Consider the following 22,695-nt stretch of genomic DNA (forward strand, 5'->3'; position numbering starts at 1 on the left):
TGGCAAGAGAGCTTACTCTATATATTGGAGTAATTACCTTTTATCAATCATACTTTGCAGCCAAAAATTAAAGTGTATGGTGCCCCATATCATTAATCTGTTCTCCGATTTCTTCATTGTATATAAAAACAAGACCAGCTTTAATAATCCCAGTACAGCACTAGGATAGTTTGTATATGGAAGCATGGAGCTGATCTAGGTGCAGCCCTATCCCATCACTGCTCTGATGCACAGGACAGCCATCATTCAGTTTAATAAAATGCTGAGGCCTTTTATATTCTTCCCTGAAACCTAGCCCTTCACTTCTCCCTCACCGCAAGGAGCTAAAAAATGGCAACTTCCACAATCAGGATAAGGATACAAGTGCAGCTGACCCCTTTCCTATTGGCTTTATGGCCTCCATGTACCTCTCCTCCGCTAAAGAGCATGAAGTGCTATATTTTCCCTTACATGTTTAACTTCTTTTGTTCATTAGCTTAAGCGCTTTGCCCCCTGGTTTTTCCTGATGCTTAATTAGCCTTAGTACTATTGGCTTGCTGCAGATCTTAGCAGCAACAGGTGACTGCACCATTGGCCATTGCCTACATCAAATCTCAGACCAGGTCCTTTCAGTGAGGGAGCAGCTCTCAGGATAGCTTGAGCTAGGGAACATAGCTAGAGCAAAGTGAATGTACATACCATGTGCCAACAGGCTAATAGGAATGGGCAAGGATGCACAGGGAACCTGCGCCCTATAAAGTGTTTAGCGCTGTCAGCTTGGGGGGCTGTGCTAATAAAAACGCTAGCACAAAGTGATGCCTTTTTGGAAGACTTGGCAGTGGTGACGGCACCAACAGGGCCTCCCATCAGTGGTTTCTCCCGTTCTATTGTTTAAGGGCAATTCGGGATTTCTGCCCTGTTGGGGGGCGATCGATATTTCAGGAGTGGACACACCAAGGCTGCCGATCTATGGTACAATTGCTGGCTTTATCGGAGGATTCCTTTCCCTCATTTCAGCAGATCCAGGCGATGTGGGCCATTCCCCATAAGTATCTTCCTTCAGCTTCAACATTACTGGACAACTGCCTGACAGGCCTTTGTGTGTGTGTGTGGGGTGGGGGTGGGGATGTGGTTGGGACTCTGGGCCCCTGGACCAGATCTTTGCAGCTACCCCACCTGTGCTCAATTGGCTATCCAACTGGTATGGTGTTTTGCGGCTTTCTTCCCGAGTCCCTGGGATGTGCAAATTCTGGGAGGGGGATTTGGGCCAGAGCCTCTCTGATCCCCAGTCCAATAGAAGCTAGATCTATCTTTAAGTTATGCATTTTTATTTTTTTAATATTTCATGTACTGGCTTCAATTTATGACAATTTTATTGTGCTACACTTCAGATCAATTGATGCTTTTTTCTGCCTTTTCATATCAAGCAGCCCTCACATGGAATTCCTTAATAGACTTAGTAGATAAAGACAGGTTGTTCACCCTCTCCAAGGTAGAGAGAACGAGACGGCATTCTCTAAAGTTAAAAGGGGATAGATTCCATACAAACGTAAGGAAGCCAGAGAGTGGTAAAAATCTGGAAAGCTCTTCCGGAGGCTGTTAGAGGGGAAAACACACTCCAGGGATTCAAGACAAGGTTAGACAAGTTCCTGCTGAACCAGAACATATGCAAGTAAGACTAGACTCAATCAGGGTACTGGTCTTTGACCTAAGGGCCGCTGCATGAGCGGACCACTGGTCTGACCCAGCAGTGGCAATTCTTATGTTCTTAATATGACATGAACCTAACTATCTTCCTCTTTTACAAAGTCCGATAGTGCAGGCCGCTGTGGTTAACTGCCCCATAGCCCATAGGGATTTAAAAGGGTTTGGGGCTTTTTGCCACGCAGCTTTGTAGAACAGGGGGTATGTAAAGTTTTGAGAAAAAAAAACTGGTCTTTTTAAATAAATTTTCTTAATTTAACGTCTAAGATTTAAATATTATAACCTCCTCAGTATAGATAGCAGTGGATTTGCCAATAGGCATTTATTACACCACATGTTGCAACACTATAGTACCTTAGTTATGGACTTCTAACTTTAAGGTAGCCTGTTGAAATGACAGCAGCACCACATAGCCGTTTCATTCTGACCATACAAGGTGGCAGAATCATCATCATTATTATTTAAGGTTTTTTTTAACCCCCTTGTCACAAAAAGATTCACCCAAAGGGGTTTACAATTCATTGAATAGTAATCAGGTAATTCAGTATTTTCCCCATCTGTCCTGGCAGTGGTGCCTGGGGCACTGGAGAGTTAAGTGACTTGCTCAGAGTCATAAGGAACAGGCTGGGGTTGAACATGTCATCTCAGGATGCTGAGGCACCAGCTCTAACCACTAGGCCACCTCCACAACCGCATGGGATAGGAGTTTGCTGTTCATATGCTTAAGAGCACTGGGTGGATAGATCTTTCTAACATGTAATTTAGACTGCACTTTGCTAATTAAATGCTATGGCAATTTTATTATTTAACAGAAATTATTAGATTTAGACAAACCAGCCCTACATATGAGTGGGAGGGCATGGTTTGGGTTTTTTTTTCTAAGTGTATGCTTATGCAGAACACCTATTATATATGCTTAGTTCTACGACTCACAGCAAACTGTAACGAAAGAGGAAACTAGGAACTTTCTCTTCCACACATATCACTGCAGGTGGGGAATGAATGGTTCACCGTTCCTTCAGCTAAATTACGTGTCACTGAAATCTATATAGAACCATAAGCCTCACATCCTTCCCCAGGTCTTGAAAGAAAATAAAATCTAGTATTTCGTGTAGAGATTTCCCAAATTCAATCGATTCTATTTTCAGCAAATGTTCATACACATTAGCACAAGCAGTGCCAATGGAAAAGGACTAGATGGTAAATGAATAATTCTCATATGAACATAGACAGTTCTTTTAGGCTAATATTGGAAAATACTGGCTGTTAACACAATATAAAGTAGGAGCCCCAAGTCAGAATTATGGCTCAAGCTGCAGCATACTATGCTATGGCAAAGTATGTTTGAAGCTCTTGTGCAAATTCCACCCAAGACAAAGGCCAGTTTCTAGCACACTAGGCCAGAGCTAGAGCCAGGTGCACAGAAGAATCATTCACTGGAATACTTAAGTGTGTTTACTGTTTAACCTGGTTTCAGTTTTCAGAGTTTAGCCACTTAAGTAATTGAAAGCGAGATTCATAAAATTAGCCCTTCTGAAAACTGACAGGTCCGAGGTCCTAAATTTAAACTTAGGATACTCAAAAGAGTCTGGCTATAAGAGAGGAAATCTAGGCAAGTGAACTGTAGACCTAAATTTAGAGGATCATCATCTGAGAACTTTGGTGTCTAAATGGAGTGTTAGTTATCAGATGTCCGGTTTTACCTAGACACGTCCTGCTTTTAGAGGAATGTCTGGAAGGATTTAGAAAACCTGGCACTTTGTCCAGGCTTTGGATGGCCTTGGCTTTGCCAGAGCTTGGGGCCACGTCTGGAGACCTCCAAGCATGCATGGATGCAACATATGCTTGGAAGCATTCCAAACATGGCCCCAAGCTCCAGGAAGAAGAGATGAGGTTTCTGTGGGGGCAGGGCTGGGTGGGGGTCACATGTCCTCTTTTTCCATCAAAAGTATGGCAACCCTACTTTTATGGCAGGTGTTCTCCATGGGCAAGTCCTGTCCTCCCATCTGGGTGACAATGTGAGACTGAACCCATGCAAGAAAAAGCTTCTTTAGCTTAGAAAAATATAACTCAAGAGCACTAACCTTATATGTGAAAAGGTAACAATAGATATTACACCAGGCTCACCAATACACCACCTAATTAGAAATCAGAACAGGTCTGCAATAAGATCTCTACATTGATTACACTTTTTGTATCATTTGTCTTTGAAAATGATCTCAATTTGGTTCTTAAACATTTTTTTCATAATTCACAGACATTGTTCTGTAGTCAGATTTGGATTTACCCTGATGTAACAAAATCTACACAAGATAGAAGGAAACTGCTCCTAGCTTTAAGCGAGGAGACTAGTGGCCTCTTTTACAAAGCCACGCTAGCGGCTGCCACGCGGCAACAGCCCCGAAGCCGTTTAAATCTCTATATGGGCTTTGGGGCCACTAATACGGCTTTGTAAGAGGCCGTAGGTCTTTGGGAACCTCATTTTTGTTAGCTCACCCATGTAAATGTGCTGTAAAATATGTAGGGTTGAAATATGTTTAAAAAAAACCCAACACATTTAAAGACCTTCCTAGATATAAAGACGACCTCCAGAGTTAAAGAGCCATCTAATAATATGTGATATTTTATTGTAGCTTGTTGAATCAGTCTATTGCTTATTCCTGTATTTCTTAATATTCTTCTGTGGATTAAATAAACCCCGTTGTTTTTAATTGAGGTCTAAGAATTAGTAGACATTTTTCTCCTTTTTTCAAGGAAAAGTTACTTATTTCTTGTTTTATCCATGTTACTGAATCAAGTTTAAATGCTTATAAATTTATTAAACTTATCAATAAGAGATATCTACATTGAAACTACCATACATGCTGGCAAAATTCTGTATCTTGGTCACATATGCAAAACAGAGATCCTCAACAAATATGAAACAAAGGACCACAGATTACTAATAGAGATACAAAGCCAAAGAACTGGAGACTTCCAAGAAGTCAGGCTCTGCCTGTATAGAAATACTACACATCCCAATTGTAACATTAGTGAAAAAGAAACCAAAATGTAAGAAATCAGAGTTGCACACCTCCCAAAGATGACATTCTAAATGAATACATTTTGAATAAAATACTTTTCTAGTTTGGTCTCTGAGCATTTATTTTTATCACTTGATTTTAGCCCCTTTTCTAAATTTTTTCTGCTCTTTCTGCGGTCTCCTGTCCATTTGACTTTTCTTGTGTCATTGTCCCCCATCTATCTTCCTTCTGCTTCCATATCCATCTGGATCAGCATCTCCCCTGTGGTTCCTTTCACTATCCTCTTCTTATAGTCAAGCATCTCCCATCTGTGTCCCTACTCCCTATCTTGCTGTCCTTCATCTGCCTTTATCCCTTCTCCTATAATCAGCATTGTCACTCTGTGCCCTTATCTTCATCTCCTGATGTCCAGCATGGTTTCTGTATTCCCATTTTCTCTCCATCCAGCACTCTGTCCCTCTGTTCCTGCCCCTATTTTCTCTCCATACAAAGTATCTCTTCTCTGCCTCCTTTATCCCACCCCTCTCTTCCCTTCCTTTTCTCTCAGCCAGTATATCTTGCCTCCCAACTCTCCCATCCAAATCTGGTCTCTCTCTACCATCCAGCATCTTTCCCTTCCCTTGTCTGGTCTCTGCTTCAATCTCCCTCATTCTGGGTCCAGGACCTCTTCCCATCTCTCATCTTCCTGCATTTAGCAGGACTTCTCTCTGTTTATCTTATTTTTTTCCCTTGGGTCCAGCAGCACCGCTGTCAATTCCTCCCTTCCCCAAATCCAGCAGACCCTTCTTGTCCCTCCCCTCCAGGTCCAGTAGTACACTCCCTGTCCATCCATTCCACCTCCTCCCCCCCCCCTAGGTTCCAATAGCACCTCTCCCTGTCCATCCCTTCTAACTCACCCCCCTGGATCCAACAGCACTTCTCCCTGTTTATCCCTCCCACCTCAGTCCAGCAGACACTTCTCCTTCCTCCTAAACCCCCCTCCACTAGGGTCCAGCAGCACGTCTCCTTGTCTATCTCTTCTAGGTTCAAAAGCACATCCCCTCCTTCATCCTGGATCCAGCAAACACTTCCTGTCCATCCCTTCCTGGGTCCAACAGCACCTCTCCTGGGTCATGCAACACATCTCAATCCTCCTGGATCTAGAGCCCACCTCTCCCCTTTATTCCTCCTCATGAAGTCCATTCTATCCTCGATCATTGTTGGTAGTAGACCACAACAATTAAAACAGGCTTTTTTTGGGCCTAACCCATGCAGAAAACAGGAAGTGACATCAAAAGAGGTGGTTCACATCACAGGGAAGGCCCCAAAGCAACCTGTTTTAATTGCTGCAATATTACTATTGGCAGCGATCAAGGTTAGGAGAATGGACTGAAGAGGGGAGGGAGTGAAGGAGAGTGAGAAATACCAGCATGTGGAGTGGGTCTTAACACTAACAGCCCAGGACAGTGGTCAGAAAGATCAGGCTTCAGGTTGGTCAAACGTTTGATTTGATTCAGTTGTTTAAGGCTAATATGGAACTGAGTAATTAGGTATATTTATGTGACATTTTGATCTGAGTTTCATGTGTATTGGCCTAATATATGACTACGTAGGTTCCATTTGTAATCCATGGAAGCACACAAAGCAACACGATGTGCCCCACGAAGACGTAGATCAAAGAAAAACAAGTGGGGAAACTAGTGATGCTTTCAAACACAAACTTTTATTAAAAGCATAGATTCAGTTCTGTAAGTTTAAAAAAAAAAAAGACTCAAAGCTGCAGGCATTTCAGTACAGAAAACTGTACCTTCTTCAGAGTTTGTGACTACTCCGCAGATGATTTTTCAATAAAACATGGTTGGGTTTCTTAAGTTTGTTTACTCAAGATGAAATTAAACAGACAGCAAAGCAATTGAAAAGCAAGTGGTGCTGGAGCAGATCAGTATGCTGTTTGGGAACCTATCATGTGCCTATTTTCCTGTATCCCAAGTCATCTAGCATTATGGCAAATGGAGATCCATAGCTGATATTCAAATCTGCAGTCAATTGAGACACAGTTATTGTTCGGTCTTCTATAATCAAGGCAGCCACCTGGTCAATGTGCTCTTGTGCGAGTGATGTTGATGGGTGACCATAATGACCTTTATCAGTTACACCTGTTCTTCCCGCTTTAAACCTTTTACCCACTCATAAACCTTTTGTTGATTCTTGGTGCTATGTCCATACTAAATTAATATCCGACAATGAATTTCTACAGGTTTCACTCTGCCCAAAGAAAATGCACTACTGCACGTTGTTTTTCGATGGTGCAATCTTGCTGCCACACAACTAAAGGCTGGTGTGCTATCCAACAAGCAATGTATGAGTACATATGTTGCATTTTGCTAGCTTTTTGATTCACCCTTGTAAATCAATAGTATCATTCGAGCAGGGACCGTCTCCTTCATGACTCTGTACAGTGCTGCGTACATCTAGTAGTGCTCTAGAAATAGTAGTAGTATAGTAAGAAATAAGGGAGAGAGGGGAATAACTACAATCTACTAGAGAATAGAAAGGATAGTGTCTGTATTGCAGATCAATCAACAGTCATAGCAAATGCGATGAAACCTATAGGAATTGAATGAGCTTTGTTGCATTTGCCATATGGGAAACACTACCACAGCTTTGTAAAAGGGATCAAGATAGCTCACATACATGCAGGACTGACAAATAATTTGAATAAATTATTATTACTGCAGTAGGGATGCTTCTAGGCAGCTTCACAAGAAGAAAACCTGAGGACCCCCATTGATGTGGAGTGTTGCACATGCAAGGCAGTACCCTAGACAAAAAATTTTCAGAAGTTAGGCTCTATTGGATAACTTCATCCAGATGTCAGTATTTGACATCTTACTTGCCCGTACCTTAAAGTCTGCTGATAGCCCAATAAACTATTTATCAAATTATGCTATTACTACCAGATGCACCACTATCATGAACCATTCTGACTTTTTTTCTGCAAACAAAAAGAGCATAGGGAAACAACAAAATGGAAACCAATAAACAGCATATTGACTGCCAGCATTTTACTTTTTTAAATATTTTATTATGTAATATTTCATGGCACTAGCAAGAGTAATACAAATACTCCATTCTTGATCCCCTGTACCACATCCTGAAAAATATACATTTTTTTATTTATACATATATATTAATAATGCCCCCTCCCCAGAAACCCACCACCTAATTGGTTTTTTTTTTTTCTTTAAAGCAATTAACTATTTCTTTAAGAAAATATATATGGAAATTAAATGAAAAATATACAGTTAGAAGAGGTGGTGATGGATGGGTAACTTGATGAGGCTAATCTTTCTCCTTTTTGGTTTAAAATCACTAAAGGTTTGGCAGTAGGCTATGTGACTAGGGTGTTAAAAGGCAAGAGGTACAGTGTATAAAAAAGGCAGGAGGAGGATGCTCTGGTTTGCTTGGTTCAGTTAGGAGATGGCCTTTGCTTCTGGAAGGAATGCTTCCCAATATTTCACTAGCTGCAGAGAAAAAGAAGAGGAGGGTAAGTATATAATACATTCATATTAAAAAGATCAAAGTGAGTTATATAAAAACAATTCGACTTTTCCTAAGATACAGTTGATGTAGAAGCTCTGTTATATAATAAGTACAAACACAAAAAAACTAAAACAGTAAACCAATTTACAAAGTCTACGTAAAAAATACATATATGGTATTTAAAATTAGCAAATGATACCTGGCTTCTCACTCAAAACTGGCAAACACACTTTCTATATTAAAAGAAACAGTCTCAAACTTTACAAGAAATATCTGCAAAAATTTACTCCAATATTCCTGCAAGTACTACTACTTCCATACCGGAGAAGCACTCACTTGACATCCTTTTTCTTAAACCCTGTAGAGTAAAACAGGCAAATGGATTTCCTGATTGTAATGGAAGGCAGAGACTATTTTTGGTAAGGACAGAACCGTGCATAACAAAAACCCTGCTTCCATAATCTTAAGGAATGGTTCCCTACAGCACAAAGCCTGCAACTTGGAGACTGTCTCATCAACGTAATCACCACCAGAAACACCATCTTAACTGCAAGATCCAGAAGGGAAGCCTCTCATAAGGGCTCATATGGAGCTTTACTGAGACCTTGCAATAAGGTGATAAAATTTCAGGATGGGCCTGAGAGACACACTGAAGGGCAAAACCAAAGAGCCCCTTTAATGAACCAGCAACATCTGGGGGAGAGGCCAGAGAGCCTCTTTCCTGAGCTTGGAAACAGTAAAGGCCTGCTATCTGCACTTTCAGCGATCCAACCAACCAACCAACTGGCTCTTCTGAAGTCCCTCTTGCAAAAAGTAAGAAAATAAGGCGGCAGCCGGTCCACTAGATCCACCATGTGACAAAACAAAGAATCATACCAAACGAAAAGTTTTTATTAAAAAAATTCCCAGAACACAGGAATGTGCCTGATGTGACCACATGTCACTCAAATGGCTGGGTAAGTTTTTATTTATTTTTTTATATACATATTATGTTTGCTTTAAGTTGTAGAAAGCATAAATGAAATTTATATCTATCTCCAATGTCTTATTATTTGAAATTATATATTATCACAGGTTTTGGAATGATATTTCATTATTAATGTCTTATTTTATGAATTGCTTTTATTTGTTGTCTTTTTAATTTTAATTTGCCATTGAAACAACCATATAAGCAAAACATGGCCATGTTTCTTGGAGTATTTTTTTTTTTTTTTTTTTAATTTTTTATTTAGATGGAGTATTTTTAATAAAGACCTCTTGCAAAAAGTCCAGGATTATTGAAATCGGAGCTTATAAGGGCTCGACATCATCCACAGTATAACAGTGCTGAAAGGACTTTCAGGCCTTAGCATAGGCTGCCACCATTGACAGCTTCTTAGCTCTAAGAAGATTGGTGACGACCATGTCTGAGCAACTTTTACTTGTCAGGGAAGCCTGTTCAAAAACCATGCTGTAAGCCCAAAGAGTTCTGGATTCTCTATAGAGACTGGTCTCAGAGTGTGAAGATCCACTTGGACTGTCAATCTAAGGCCTTCATCCCTCTGGGGCTAACTAGGTCCACATACCATGGTCTGCAGGGCCAATCGGATGCCACTAAGGACTACCAAACCCAGATGACTCGCAATATTGTGGATGACTCGACCTAGCATGGGCCACGGGGAAACATGTACAAGAGCCCTTTCTCTGGCCACGGTTGGACTAACACGTCCAACTCTGTGCTTCCAGGGTCGTATCTGTTTGTAAAAGCGAGTCGCCTTTGTGTTTACTGCTGAATGGAGACAGGCATCTGTCAAATTGAGAGAGGCAAGAAATTCCCCTGGCACCACTGCTGCTATGACCAACTGAACAGTCTCCATGCGAAAGTGCAGCATCGACTGTCTTGAGGTCTCAAAAAGGCCTCTAGTCATCTGAGCTTCTCTTTGGCATGATGAAAATCCAATAGCACTGTTGCCCAGACTCTGAGGGATCTCTCCAGCCAATCTACAAAAAAAAAAAAAAAAAAGGCTGGAAGGGAGGCATAGAACTCTAATTTCTAACCTTCTCAAACAACTTCTAGGATATAACAATCTTTGACACTCTAAGCCCAGACCGACCAATAGGCAGACAGCTTGCCCCCTATCTTGGGGGGGTGCTTTGCCCTTGTCCTTGTGCTTTCTTGGATTCTGGAAAGGGGTGAGAGCCAGAGGCTTTTAAAAAAAATATTCTTTATTTATTTTTAAAACTTACAAGTGCAACAGCATATAACATCAATTTATATTTAAATATATCACTTAATATCCTATTAAAATTTAATTCAGATCTCAGACCCTCCCTCCCCCATATACAATGACTTTCATCAAACATAAAAAGACATATAATAACCCTCCCCTCTCCACATTATTTGCACTTATAAGAAAACCAAAATACCCCTCCACCTTGAATGTGCATATTTAATGGAAAAAATGATATTCATTCATTACAATATTTGAGAGAGCCAGAGGCTTACTGTCTCCTGCCTTCACTGAACCTCATGACCCCCAAAAGGGCCTCTGTGCTGCTTGGCCTTCCACATATGAACTGAATCTTGGAGAACCTGGACCCTGAGCCATCTGGGGTCTACTGTCTTGACAAGGTCTTAGGGAAACAGTCCGTAACACTGGCAATCAGGTCCATTCAGACCCTTGCCAAATAGCATCTGCCCCTGAAAAGGGAGCCTGCTCAGTGTGGCTTTAGAGGCTGCATCTCCTGCCCACTGTGTGATCTAGAACATCCACCAGGCAGAAATAGCATAGGCCGACATCTTGCTCATGACTCAAGTGAATTATATAGCAGATGCTTTGATATCAAAGATAGGAGCATTTGGGGGTCTTCCTCCTCGAGACAGTCGGGTGTGGTAAGCATGTGTTACAAAGGAAGTTGCGGCTGCCGCCTTAATCCCTAAGACCAAAGCTTCATATTCTCTCAGGACCACATTCACTTTATGGTCCCAACATCACACCTCCTTCACTAGGCAAGGAGGTTCGTTTGGTGAACTGCACTACCAGCAAATCCACCTTTGGTTGAACAAATAGCTGCTGGAAATCCATGGCCATTGGCTTAGACAGTCTTAGCCACTCACAGGGACCCTTCTGGTGACTCCCAGTAATCCGTGACCAGCTTGTGATGTCTGGATGTGAGGGAAATGTGGTTAGAGTAACTGAACCACTCATAACTGATCATTGTGATGAGGGGGCTGGTGTAACTTCCAGCTTCAATTCTCACAACGAAGTAGATATAATGCCTGAGAGCTCAGTGGCTTTGAACAGCCAGTGCACCGTGAGGTCTTCCCCCTGGTTCAGGGCCACTACCGATTCTCAATTGCTGTTCTCATGCCGAGAACCAGTTTGCCAGAGAAACTGTATCCTGGGCCAATAATGGCATAGAAACTTGACTTTCCATCCTCCCAGTCAATGTCAGACTGAACCTCCTGGTACAGCTCTGTGTCCTTACCTGGTCAGTGCGCACGCTGAGATGATATCTCCTGTGCACCACCTCCATCATGCTTGGGACAGACATGGAGGACCCTCGGCTGATCAAATAGGCATTCCATATAAAGCTCACAAAATCCAGGCTGAAGCCTTATACTGGGGGTCTTGTTGACCCTGGCAGGGAAACCCTGCAGGTCCTCTTGGGCTCCACAGCAACCACAAGCCTGTGCTTATCCAATGCACTTGTGGTGGGCTCTGGAAATGGTCTCTTCCCTTGCAATCATGCTTCCTGCAGATCCCCAGCGCTGGAGACCCAGAGGTGGCTGAGCCCAAGGCTCCTGTCCCTCCCCCGCTGCACGTGGGACATGGATGCTCAAGGCCTGAAGGGTCCATCCCTACTAAAACCCGGAATTTCTTTGGGGCACACCACTGTGCTCTGGCACACAGTTTGAGAGACACTGGTCTGATCAGACAAACAGGACATTTTGCATATGAACTTAAATCTGCATTACAATTCAGGTAACTTGAAAAAATAAGGTTCACTCACCTGATGCTGTGAATTTAACAGCGTCTCAAGATACTTAATTATGTGGTTTCTAAAGTCCTTGGTCTTATCTTTCTGCAAAGAAACCCCCCATATAAACATAACATTTGTAAACATAACTTCACAGAAATGAGTAACAGGAAAAAAAAAGGGTCATATACATTTGTACCACTGGATTGCTATTATCAAATCCCTAGTTGGTGATTTTACTGTGGAAGGGGAATCTTCCTATTTTTTAATCCTCGAATTGATCCTGAATATACACCCACATAATGAGTAGTGGGGTATGCTCCTTCCCTCACACCAATCCTCACACACTCCCTACCCATTTACCTAGGCTGCCTCCTTTTCTGACTGCCTTTAGTTTGGTAGTCTGAACAGCAGTGCTAGCTAGTCTCAAGGTTATACAGCACCTCATGATTTAATATGCCAGTCTGAAACAGTCTAGGAAGAACTGGGGGAATGGGAAAAATGGGAAAGGAAAAGCTTTAGGATATTTTGACTCTTTTGGATCTGTAGCAGCAGATGTGGCATTGCTGCTGTTGTGTTCTAACTTCATAGCATTCCAGCACCCATCCTTGAGCAAGTGCCAGTTGTTTCATATCTTGGTCAGCAGCTGCATTTTGGGGTTCTGACAACATTTTATTTACTTTCACACCAATGTTGGGTCTTGTCTATTACTCCATTTGACAGAAAGCAGGAAAATCTGTTTACCAGTCACATCTAGTTCAATTTGCTATACCACCAATATAAAACCAAGGTTAAAATCTAAGCAGATCTAAGCAGTTTACAATATAATAAAAATGTAGGAAGGGATAAATACTAATAGACTAGCAACTACAGATATCATCGAAACATGAGAAAAAGAATAAGGAAAGATAATAAAGTCGAGGGCAAGGAAAAGAAACATGGGGTTTATTAGGGTACAATGTTCTTATGCAGTGATAAGTTCATTCATTGTGACTGAAAAACATGAAGTTTTAAACAATGTACCTGCTAGTTTGGAAGGACAACTGATAGGGAAAAGTTAAACCAGAAATTAATCTTGTGCTTCGCAACATTAACGCTAGAGAGAGGTCAACAATTTAAAAATAAAATTGTGCGTTAGGTTAAGATAGAAGGAATATGAGGAAGAAACCAACACAAAAATGGCCGAGTCTTATCAAAAAACAGAAAAATGACAGAGGAACTAAAGAACACAAGGTATCCAGAAACACGTAAGAGGCAGGCAATAGAGAAACTATGCTGGAGTATTGAAGATTTACCTCAAACCGCATCACTTCTTTGCGTACTGTTGCAGAAATTCGTTCAAAGTCCCTTTCGTACTGTGTTACTCGAGACTCCCACTAAACAAGAGGAAAAGTACAGTTAGGTTTCAGATTAAATTCTCACACAGGTTAAATCTTATGTGAAGATATCCTGCTGTCCCAATAGTCATGGATTCAAATAGTCTTACCTTACACTTTACGAATGGAATTTTTACATAATTTGTTACACACTGTAACTGTACTGTCATAGCAGCAAAATTCTTAGTGTTACACTGTATGTAGAAAATGCCACGAAAAGCAATAAAAGAATAATTTTCCCTTCATATCTCTTTAAGTATTTGTGGGGAGTATCTACCAAATCCTTTTTATGCCTCTTGATAGTGAGAATTATACTGAGCACTGGAAAAATATAGGTTTAATTATATTACCATATCACCTAAAAAAAGCGCTATTATATAAACGTGTTAAACTTTTAGAGTTCATTATCTCCCCTTCACATTACTGCTTCAGAGAAGACCAATGTTTAAAAATTTGCTTGTCCGAGTATAACTGATATTTTTCATGCTGTGACCAAGGACATAAAATCAGATAACCATGAAAGACAGAGAAAAGATATAAAGCAACAGAAAGGGGACATGTGAAAGTAGGCCCTGGGCAAATTTGGAAGTTTTAGGAAGCTGACAATTTTCATTGGACCAACATAAAAAGACAAGAAAGTGCATGAGCTTTGAAGACCAGACAATACTGTTGACGTTAGATCGATCCATCTGAAAACCACATTGCACCACCCTCTGAAGAAGCATCTTCTTGACACACTCTCTCTCTCAAGGTATAGGGAACAAGGATACACATACACACCTGCAGGTTTTTTAAATGCTAAGACCCTTACAGGACCTGGGATCTTGTTTGAAAGGCATTATGCAGAGTTTACAAATTTAATATATTATAAAACTTTTAGACTTTATAGCTTTCTATAAAACCATTTTTGTTTTTTTTTAAATCTAGTTTCTCTCCTCTGTTCATCAATATAATTTGAGATCACAGTTTACCTGGTTAATTCAGGCCTACTCTTTTTTGAATTGTATTTTATTAGCATTTTGCAAACAAAAACAAAAAAAACCAACAAACCTACTGCAACAGTCCTTGCTGGAATGATCTGGTATATAAGATGGAAATTAGATTAGATTAACATCTCTCTTGATTTTCTTTTTTTTTTTTTTAAATATTCTGGACACTTGTTGCCCTACTATTCCTTAGCTGAGAAACAAAAATTTGCACATTCAAGAATAAGAGAGATTTTAAGAACAACAGGGTAAGGTATGGCAGAAAAACGAAATTCTGCTTCGAATCTTACTAAAAAGGATGTTGGGAAAGTATCCATGCCAAAAGATGTCAAATAGATTTTACTCTAGGGGTTATCCACAGAGATGTATAGTACAAGGATATCACAAGGCTGTTATGAAACAAGTAGAACACTCTTAAGACAGAAACCATTAAAAAAAACTCCAAATATTGTTTGCATGCTACGGTTTTCAATTGCATCATCAGATCTCATTGGCATATTCTTGAAAATCATGAATGCTTTTAAAATAACAATCTGGTTGTTGCATATTCATGATATAGAAATTTCAAAGAGAAAATTATACCATTAACATTATCTGAGACTGATGACCAACGACAAGACGAATCTCTGATGGAACACCACAGTTGTGGTAGATGCAGTGTATGTTCTCTTACCGAGTACAACAGTATTCACTTATTCTCAGACTTCCAAACAATACCCTCTATGACAATAATTCAGAATGCAATATCAGCAACATTATTTATTTGATTCAATATCCGTGCCCTCTGGTTTATGTTGGAAAGACCAAAAATGGATAATCAAAACCTGGATTATTGAACACCAAAGATGCATTAACAGAAATATTATTTTATTTATTTATTTATTCAATTTTCTATACCGTTCTCCCAGAGGAGCTCAGAACGGTTTACATGAAATTATTCAGGTACTTAAGCATTTTTCCCTGTCTGTCCAGGTGGGCTCACAATCTTTATAATGTACCTGGAGCAATGGGGGGGGGGGATTAAGTGACTTACCCAGGGTCACAAGGAGCAGCGTGGGTTTGAACCCACAAACTCAGGGTGCTGAGGCTGTAGCTTTTAATCACTGCGCCACACTCTCCTTATTATTATTATAATATTACTAGTGCACCCTTGGTTAAACATTGAAATAAAGTGGGACACCAAACTGGAGAACCTTGTTTAATAACCTTAAAGACCAAAAAGGAAGAGGAGGGGACATGGATCTTATTCTTTCACAAGAACAACAAAGAGTAATTTTTTAAATGAAGTCTGTGGCACCTTTTGGTCTCAATTTGGAGGAGAATTGGAGCACCTTCCTTTAGAGCTAGATCTCATATACTAGCACATTTCAGTATATATGTTGGGATTTTATCAGTGTTTACTTATTGAGACTTAATACATCCTTTTCTTATGTTTATACTGTACTTTACTACACAAATTTTATTTCATAAAATTAATTATATTTTCTACTTAATCATGTAATTTATACATTTCAACTTTAGCATACATGCAGTATTTTGTTGCTCCCCACTTGTGTTGTGTTCTCCACAATACATCTCGTAATAGTAGGGTTGCCAGACTTGGCATTTTGTTATTTTTACTATTTTTCTAGTGGAACTTATTTTGTTTCTTTTCTACTGTTTGTCAATCTCAAGCCTTTCAGAGGATTCATAGTGGTAGGATCTCCCTGTTCTATCATCATTCTTGCTCTCTCTCTTCTAGTTTACTTTTAAGCCATCTGAGATAGTGCTTGTTCTAGATCATAGCATTGGTATGCATTTTTAGTCCTTAGCTACTAATATGGCTTTTATATTACACGCTGTTAGAAATGGTTTCCGTTATGGCACACACCATTTTAGATAGATATTAATTTTACAAATTAGTTTATTCATGGTTTTTGTTATAGCACATACTGTTTTAGATTGATATTAACATTCGAGTTTGTGTATTTGTCTTTTGATCTGAGTACAGTATATTAATGGTATGTTTTATATTCAAGATATATACAGTATATTTAATTTTTTTTAAAAAGAAATGGATGTATCACATTTTTATTTGTAGACTCCCGATGAAGACACATTGGGCTCCTTTTACGAAACCGCATTAGCAGCTTTATCGCATGCACATTTTTAGCACGTGCTAACCCCTGCGCTAGCCGAAAAACTTCTGCCTGCTCAAGAGGAGGCGGTAGCGGCTAGCGCGCGTTTAAACTGCTAACGCGGCTTCGTAAAAGGAGCCCATTGTTTCTGTGTCAAAATACTGGCCGTGTCGAGCTAAGCTATAACACTATAAGCTATGTGATTCTCTGGTAAAGATTGTATATTCCCAAAGAAGGACTATCTTTTAGTTCTCACTTTTTTCTACTTGTGCATTTACCGTATGGGGTATGACTGCCATGTTTCCATGAGTTCAGTTAGTAACATAGTAAATTATGGCAGATAATAAAGACCTGAATGGTCTATCCAGTCTGCCCTGTAATCACATGTCCTCCTTTTGAGGATATGCCCTGGGGTCCGGATAGCTTTTCAAAACCCAGCACTTTGTCCAGGTTTTGAAAAGCTTTTGACATCGGGATGTATTAAGTGAATGTGTGGATGTAACGCTGTGGCGTCGCATGTGCAGATGCCGTCCCTATGCATGAACAGGTTAAGGGGGGTGGGGCTGGGGGCGGGACAGGACAGAACTGGGCGGGCCTGGGGCATGGCCATGGGTCTGGATTTTCCTTCGGGAAAATCTGGTAATCCTAAGCCTCCAAACCATCTACTTTGCTGGATTCATACTGTGAAAGTTTGCTCATTCATATTCTAATTAACATCCCACACTTTTTTGAATTCCATCAGTTTTCCTCTCCACTACCTCCCTCAGGAGGGCATATCAGGCATCCATCACCTTCGCCATGAAAAAGAATTTCCTAACGTTACTCTTAAGTCTACCACCCCTCAACCTCAATTTAAGTCCTCTAGTTTTACCAATTTTCCTTTTGCGAAAAAAATTTGGTCCTATATTAATGCCTTTCAAATATTTAAAGGTCTGTATATCACATCCCCCCTATCCCTTCTCTCCTCCATAGTATACATGTTGAGATCTTCTAGTTGCTTCTTGTACTTCTTTTGGTTCAAAACCCCTTCCATTTTCATCGCTTTCCTCTGAACCGCTTTAAGTCTTTTTATATCCTTGGCTAGATCGGGCCTTCACCCTACCCTGCCCTTCACCCTACCTTAAGGGTCAGGGGAGACTTGTTGTTTTCGCATAAACCTACCCAAAGCATGAAAGAATAGTCATGAGTGTGCGGCAAATCCTTGCTGGGTGTTCTTTGCTCTTAGTAACTTAATCTCTTTGCATAATCTAAATTAGCATTATTATTTATGTGCATTTTCTGTGTTATTGTGTTCATCTATGAATATCTACCTATCTATGCCTATAATTAAGCTGTGCCTTGCTTTTCCTGTATTCAGGCAAGTTCGTTTTCTGTAGTAAAGAACCACATAATAAAGACAATTGCTTTTAGCACAGTATGGTCATTGTCAATAAACGAATAGACAAGCTAAAACTTGTTTACCTGGGATCATTTTATGTTAGTGCTATGAGAATAAAATAAACCCCTAGATATACAAGATTTTATTATCAGTAATTGCATAGCCCTAATCATCCTACAGCACTACCATGCAGGCCACAGATGAATCCTGAGTGAGGTGAGGATTCATGGTCATTGCAACCACAAAACCAATGGATCTACAAGAAAAAAAGTGGGAGGCAACCTGTACAGAACAATAGCTGCAACCCTAAAAGGCACCTGTACTACTCTAATAGTCTAGGTCAGTGTTCTTCAACCACCGGCCAGCACGTGCATCAGGCTCAAAACAGTGTTCTTCCACCACCGGTCCACGGTGCGATCGATGTGGCGTTATCTTCGAGCCAGCTCCCTCTTCCTAACTGATTCAGTGCACAAAACCACGGGCAGTGGCTCCTACGGGCATCCTGCGCCTGAACCGGAGGCCTTCTCTCTGATGTTGCAACGTCAGAGGGAAGGCTTCCAGATGAGGCACGGGACGTGCAAAGTGCAATTAGTACTATTAAGGGGGCGGGGTCTGGGGTGGAGATTGGGTAGAGATGGGCGGGGTCTGGCCCATGACTTCAACCGCCGGTCCACGGACCGATGCCGGTCCACAGAATAATTCTTTTATTTCTGACAGTCCATAGGTGTAAAAAGGTTGAAAAAAACTGGTCTAGGTGACAGACACAAGGAAGAAATTTAAGTATTGATTTTGTATTCAATAAGAGAATTTGCATGTGCTTATAAACAAATGGACAAATTGCTGCAGGGCAAACTGGCTGCATCCTTTTGCTCTATCTGCTATCATTTACTATTCACATCCAGTGGCTAGGGTCAGGGCACATGATTATAGGATTTCAGGAAGGAATCTTAGTTCATACCCCCTACCTCCCTACCCAGGGTTGCTGCTTCAATGTCCAGAATAGTTATGCAGGGCAGGTGAGCCAATGAAAACTCTTGGTGACAGATCCCAGCTATGGTTCCAAATGAATGGGAAGAAAACCATTCTCCATCATAAAGTGCTTACCTCTGAAATCTCATCCTTGGCCTGCTGCAGCTTGTCAGGTTTGTTGGCCCACAGTAGCCTGCCTTCATTTTCCCGTTTCTTCTGCAGTATAGTCTGGCCATCCTGCCAACGCTGCCAAGTCTTCATACGTTGATCGAAGGCAGCCTGCCAGCAACAGAGCAGAAAGACTAGTCAACAAAAAAACATCAGTCCCTTACATTTAGAATATTTTTAAATCTAGTTTTGCACTTAACATGGAAGAAAGCTCATGTTTCAGGTACCAGTTGCACAACTCATACAGCTGTTACAATTTAGGATGGACATTTAAAGAAGTGACACCACATTTCTTTAAACAGTATTTCTTGCTCTGTGGACATCTCTATGACCAAAGCTTTAATGAAAATGTCAAAAGAAAAACACTCTTATTCCGAATGATGAATGCAGTGCTCCACTTTTAATCTTTAAACATATTTGTAAAATTTAATTTTACTAAAATACTAAATACTACAAACCACCAAAATGACAAACCTTTCTATTGCTGGAGGGTTGTTTTTTTTTTTTTTTTTTTTGGGGGGGGGGGAGGTAGGCAAACAGGGCAGTTGCCCTGGGACCCTGTGTGCTGGCATGTCCTCCCCCTTCCCTCTACCCCTTTCTTGTGTTCCCCTTACTTTCCTGGTCTAACTTTAAAACGTACTTATGCTTCACAGAGGGTTGCCAGAGCTGCAGCAATTCCTAAGGGCTGCCTATGGCCTCTGCTGTATATGCCTTCAGCTGCAGGCAGCCCTTAGGAATCGCTACAGCACTGGCAACCCTCTACAAAGCACAAGTATATTTTAAAATTATACCAAGAAGGTGAGGGGGACATACTTAATCCTGGGATAAGGAAGACAATGGCTACTGCTGCTGAGCAGCCAGTGCTGGCCATAAGGAGTAGAGTTGAGGAATGGTTCTGGAGATGACTTTCCTCTAGTGATCACCCTTAGAACTTGCAAAAATTCCCAGTGCCACTGCCTTGTAAAAATAAAATGGCAAGTGTTTTAAAAAATCCCTGAGATACGAGGAAAGCTTAAATGATCTATGATCTTCTTCCTCAGACAATTGGGAGTCATTTACCACGCACTTTTATGAATCTATCAAACCATTCTGGGCAATCCCTGGAGTCAGATGAGGCAGGCTATAAATGGAAGATTAGGTTCTCACCTTTGGTAATCATCTTTCTGTTAGTCCCTGATGAAGTCAATACAATAGGTGTTTTATCTCATCCCACAAACCAGGTCTTGTAGAAAACCACACACTTTTTTCCTCTGCCCCTCCCACATGGCTGAGGAGCACAAAGCCCCCTACAGTTCAATCCAAAAGCAAATGAATAACACTGGAACAAAGCATACACACAAAGGGGGAGCATGAGGAACTTTCCAGCCACACAAAAGCATTCTGTTTTGCTCTGCAATATGTAAGAAAACAATTAACAGACAAGATGAAAAACAGGCAACATGATGGCAAAACACATGGAACCAAACTGCTGTGTGCAATGAGCACCAACTGGAACCAAGCCAGTTATAAAGATTCCCCAAAGGGCCCATCTGCTGGCTGAAAGATATTTAGACCAGAAAGGAGAAACATCCAAGGCAGAAGATACAGAGAAACAGTAGATAGAGGGCGAGTCTTATTGACTGTCAGGGACTAACAGAAAGATTACCAAAGGTAAGAACCTAACCTTCCATTCTGTTAAGTCCCCTTCATAGTCAATAGCAATGGCAATGTCTAGGATGGACAGAAGACTATATCCCAATTTGTATTTTATTGAATTTTTATATATAGTGAGGGACAAGCCTCAGATTATGGAGCAGATCTCCCCATAATGGGGTTTCTTCAATAGAAAGAAAACCAATCTTCTCTTGCTCCTCGTAATATCACCAGCTTTGTCCCAACCTCCCTGCCAAATTAATTAATGTTTAATATTATAATCTATTACCTACACTTAAAAACTATTTAATTACTGTCTAACTTTATTTCCCAGCCCTAGAGGACCCAGAGGCAGCAAAGCCTGAAACATTTGCCCCTCCCTTTGCATGCTGCAGCACATGGACACTCCTACGCTGGTAGTCCGGCACAATCCACATATGAATTAGATAGATTAGGGGCTGAAGAGTTCATCCCTATCGATTTTAAGCAAAATAGAGGGGTTTTGAGGCAGAAAAAAAGACTTTGAAAAAAAGATTGATAAAATCTAAAGATGGCCGCCAACAGGAAAAATTGCACCAAAAATGGCCCGGGGAGATAAATTGAAAAAATATATATAAAAAAAGAGAGAGATTAAAATAGGGTTTTGGAGGTGGGAGATCTAAACCCTACCACCAAAAACATTCTGGAGACCTCCCCCCATTTCTCCCTTAGCCTATAATGGAACTGTACCGTACTAACAAGTCTGTGAAGTGCCATGCCTGTCAACATTTTCACAGCAGCTGAAGTGGGAAAGAAATTTCTGCCTCAAAGTTTCTCCAAATGGTCCAATCTGCCAATTGGGCTGCTAATTGGATGGACCCCGACCAAAACCTCTGTCCACTTCAAACCTCACCACACGACCAGGGGCAGGAAAATGCAACCTGCACCCTAATACCCTGAGAGCTCTTATTCAGGGCACATACAGCCTGTGCTTAAGCCTCTGACAGTCAGATGGTAAGCTCGCTCCCAAAGGGATGAACCCCAAGCTTTGATGATGGCACACAGCAGGCTGGCTCCACAAGTGAACCCGATGCTTGCCCTGTAAAGCTGCAGTCTGTGGAAACTGCTTCCTTTCTCGGGAAAAGAACCCATCCAAAAGGGGTCTTCAAGGCACTGAAGCCACCGAGAAAAAAAGACAAACTTTTGTGTTGGGGAAGGGGGAAGGGGGAAGGGGAAAGGGTTAGGGGATGGGGATTCTGGAAGGGGAACTGAAATGTTTGTAACATGGGAGAACTAAGAGTAAAGTCTCCCATGGATCACAGAATAATTTGGAAAAGTATTGAGTTGTTCTGTTTGTATCAGTTGTGTTTGCTTTTAATAAACAGAGATTTACATATAAAAGATAAGCTTAAGCGAGAAAATAAGGAAAAGTAGCAGAGCAGACCAGAAGCACTTTTGCATGGTTCACTTGCTGAAATAAAAACTGTAGGGGGCTCTGTGTTCCTCGGCCATGTGGAAGGGACAGAGGAAAAAAGTGTGTGGCAGGGCAGGATTTTCAAAAACCCACAGTGACGGTCTGCTACCACAGCCATTTTGATACCTAATCTAAAAACCAGAGACATTCTTAAAAAATTGTGCATGCAAATAAGATTGGCGGACAGCAGCAAAGATTTCCTACATTTGCACAGAAAAATACCGTAAAAACCTCTCCTGCTGCACTATTGGACGAATGGAAGGGAGAGGAGGGGAGAAGCAATGTTGACTTTTTTTCAATCGCACATAAAACATGCATTTCTCTCTAAAAAACTACTATAATTCAGGTAAAGCTTGTAATTTGTTTTTAATGCAAAATTTAATCAAGACCCACAGTCAGAAACACACAAGACAAGGGTATCATACAAA

General features: G+C 40.9%; 1 protein-coding gene across 1 annotated transcript in view; it reads right to left on the reverse strand.

The window, feature by feature from the left end:
• Positions 1-7,653: 7,653 nt before the first annotated feature.
• The window catches only part of SNX1 (sorting nexin 1), a 76,980-nt gene continuing 61,938 nt past the window's right edge, over positions 7,654-22,695 (reverse strand). Inside the window, exons 12-15 of the mRNA XM_033919470.1 lie at positions 19,150-19,293; positions 13,484-13,564; positions 12,222-12,293; positions 7,654-8,209 (exon numbers count right to left, since the gene is read on the reverse strand). Of these exons, the coding sequence (XP_033775361.1) occupies positions 8,159-8,209; positions 12,222-12,293; positions 13,484-13,564; positions 19,150-19,293 (348 nt within the window). The 3' untranslated portion in view covers positions 7,654-8,158. The remainder of the gene's footprint in view (positions 8,210-12,221; positions 12,294-13,483; positions 13,565-19,149; positions 19,294-22,695) is intronic.

The sequence above is a fragment of the Geotrypetes seraphini genome, chromosome 14 (assembly GCF_902459505.1).
Source record: "Geotrypetes seraphini chromosome 14, aGeoSer1.1, whole genome shotgun sequence".
Classification (NCBI taxonomy): Eukaryota; Metazoa; Chordata; class Amphibia; order Gymnophiona; family Dermophiidae; genus Geotrypetes; species Geotrypetes seraphini.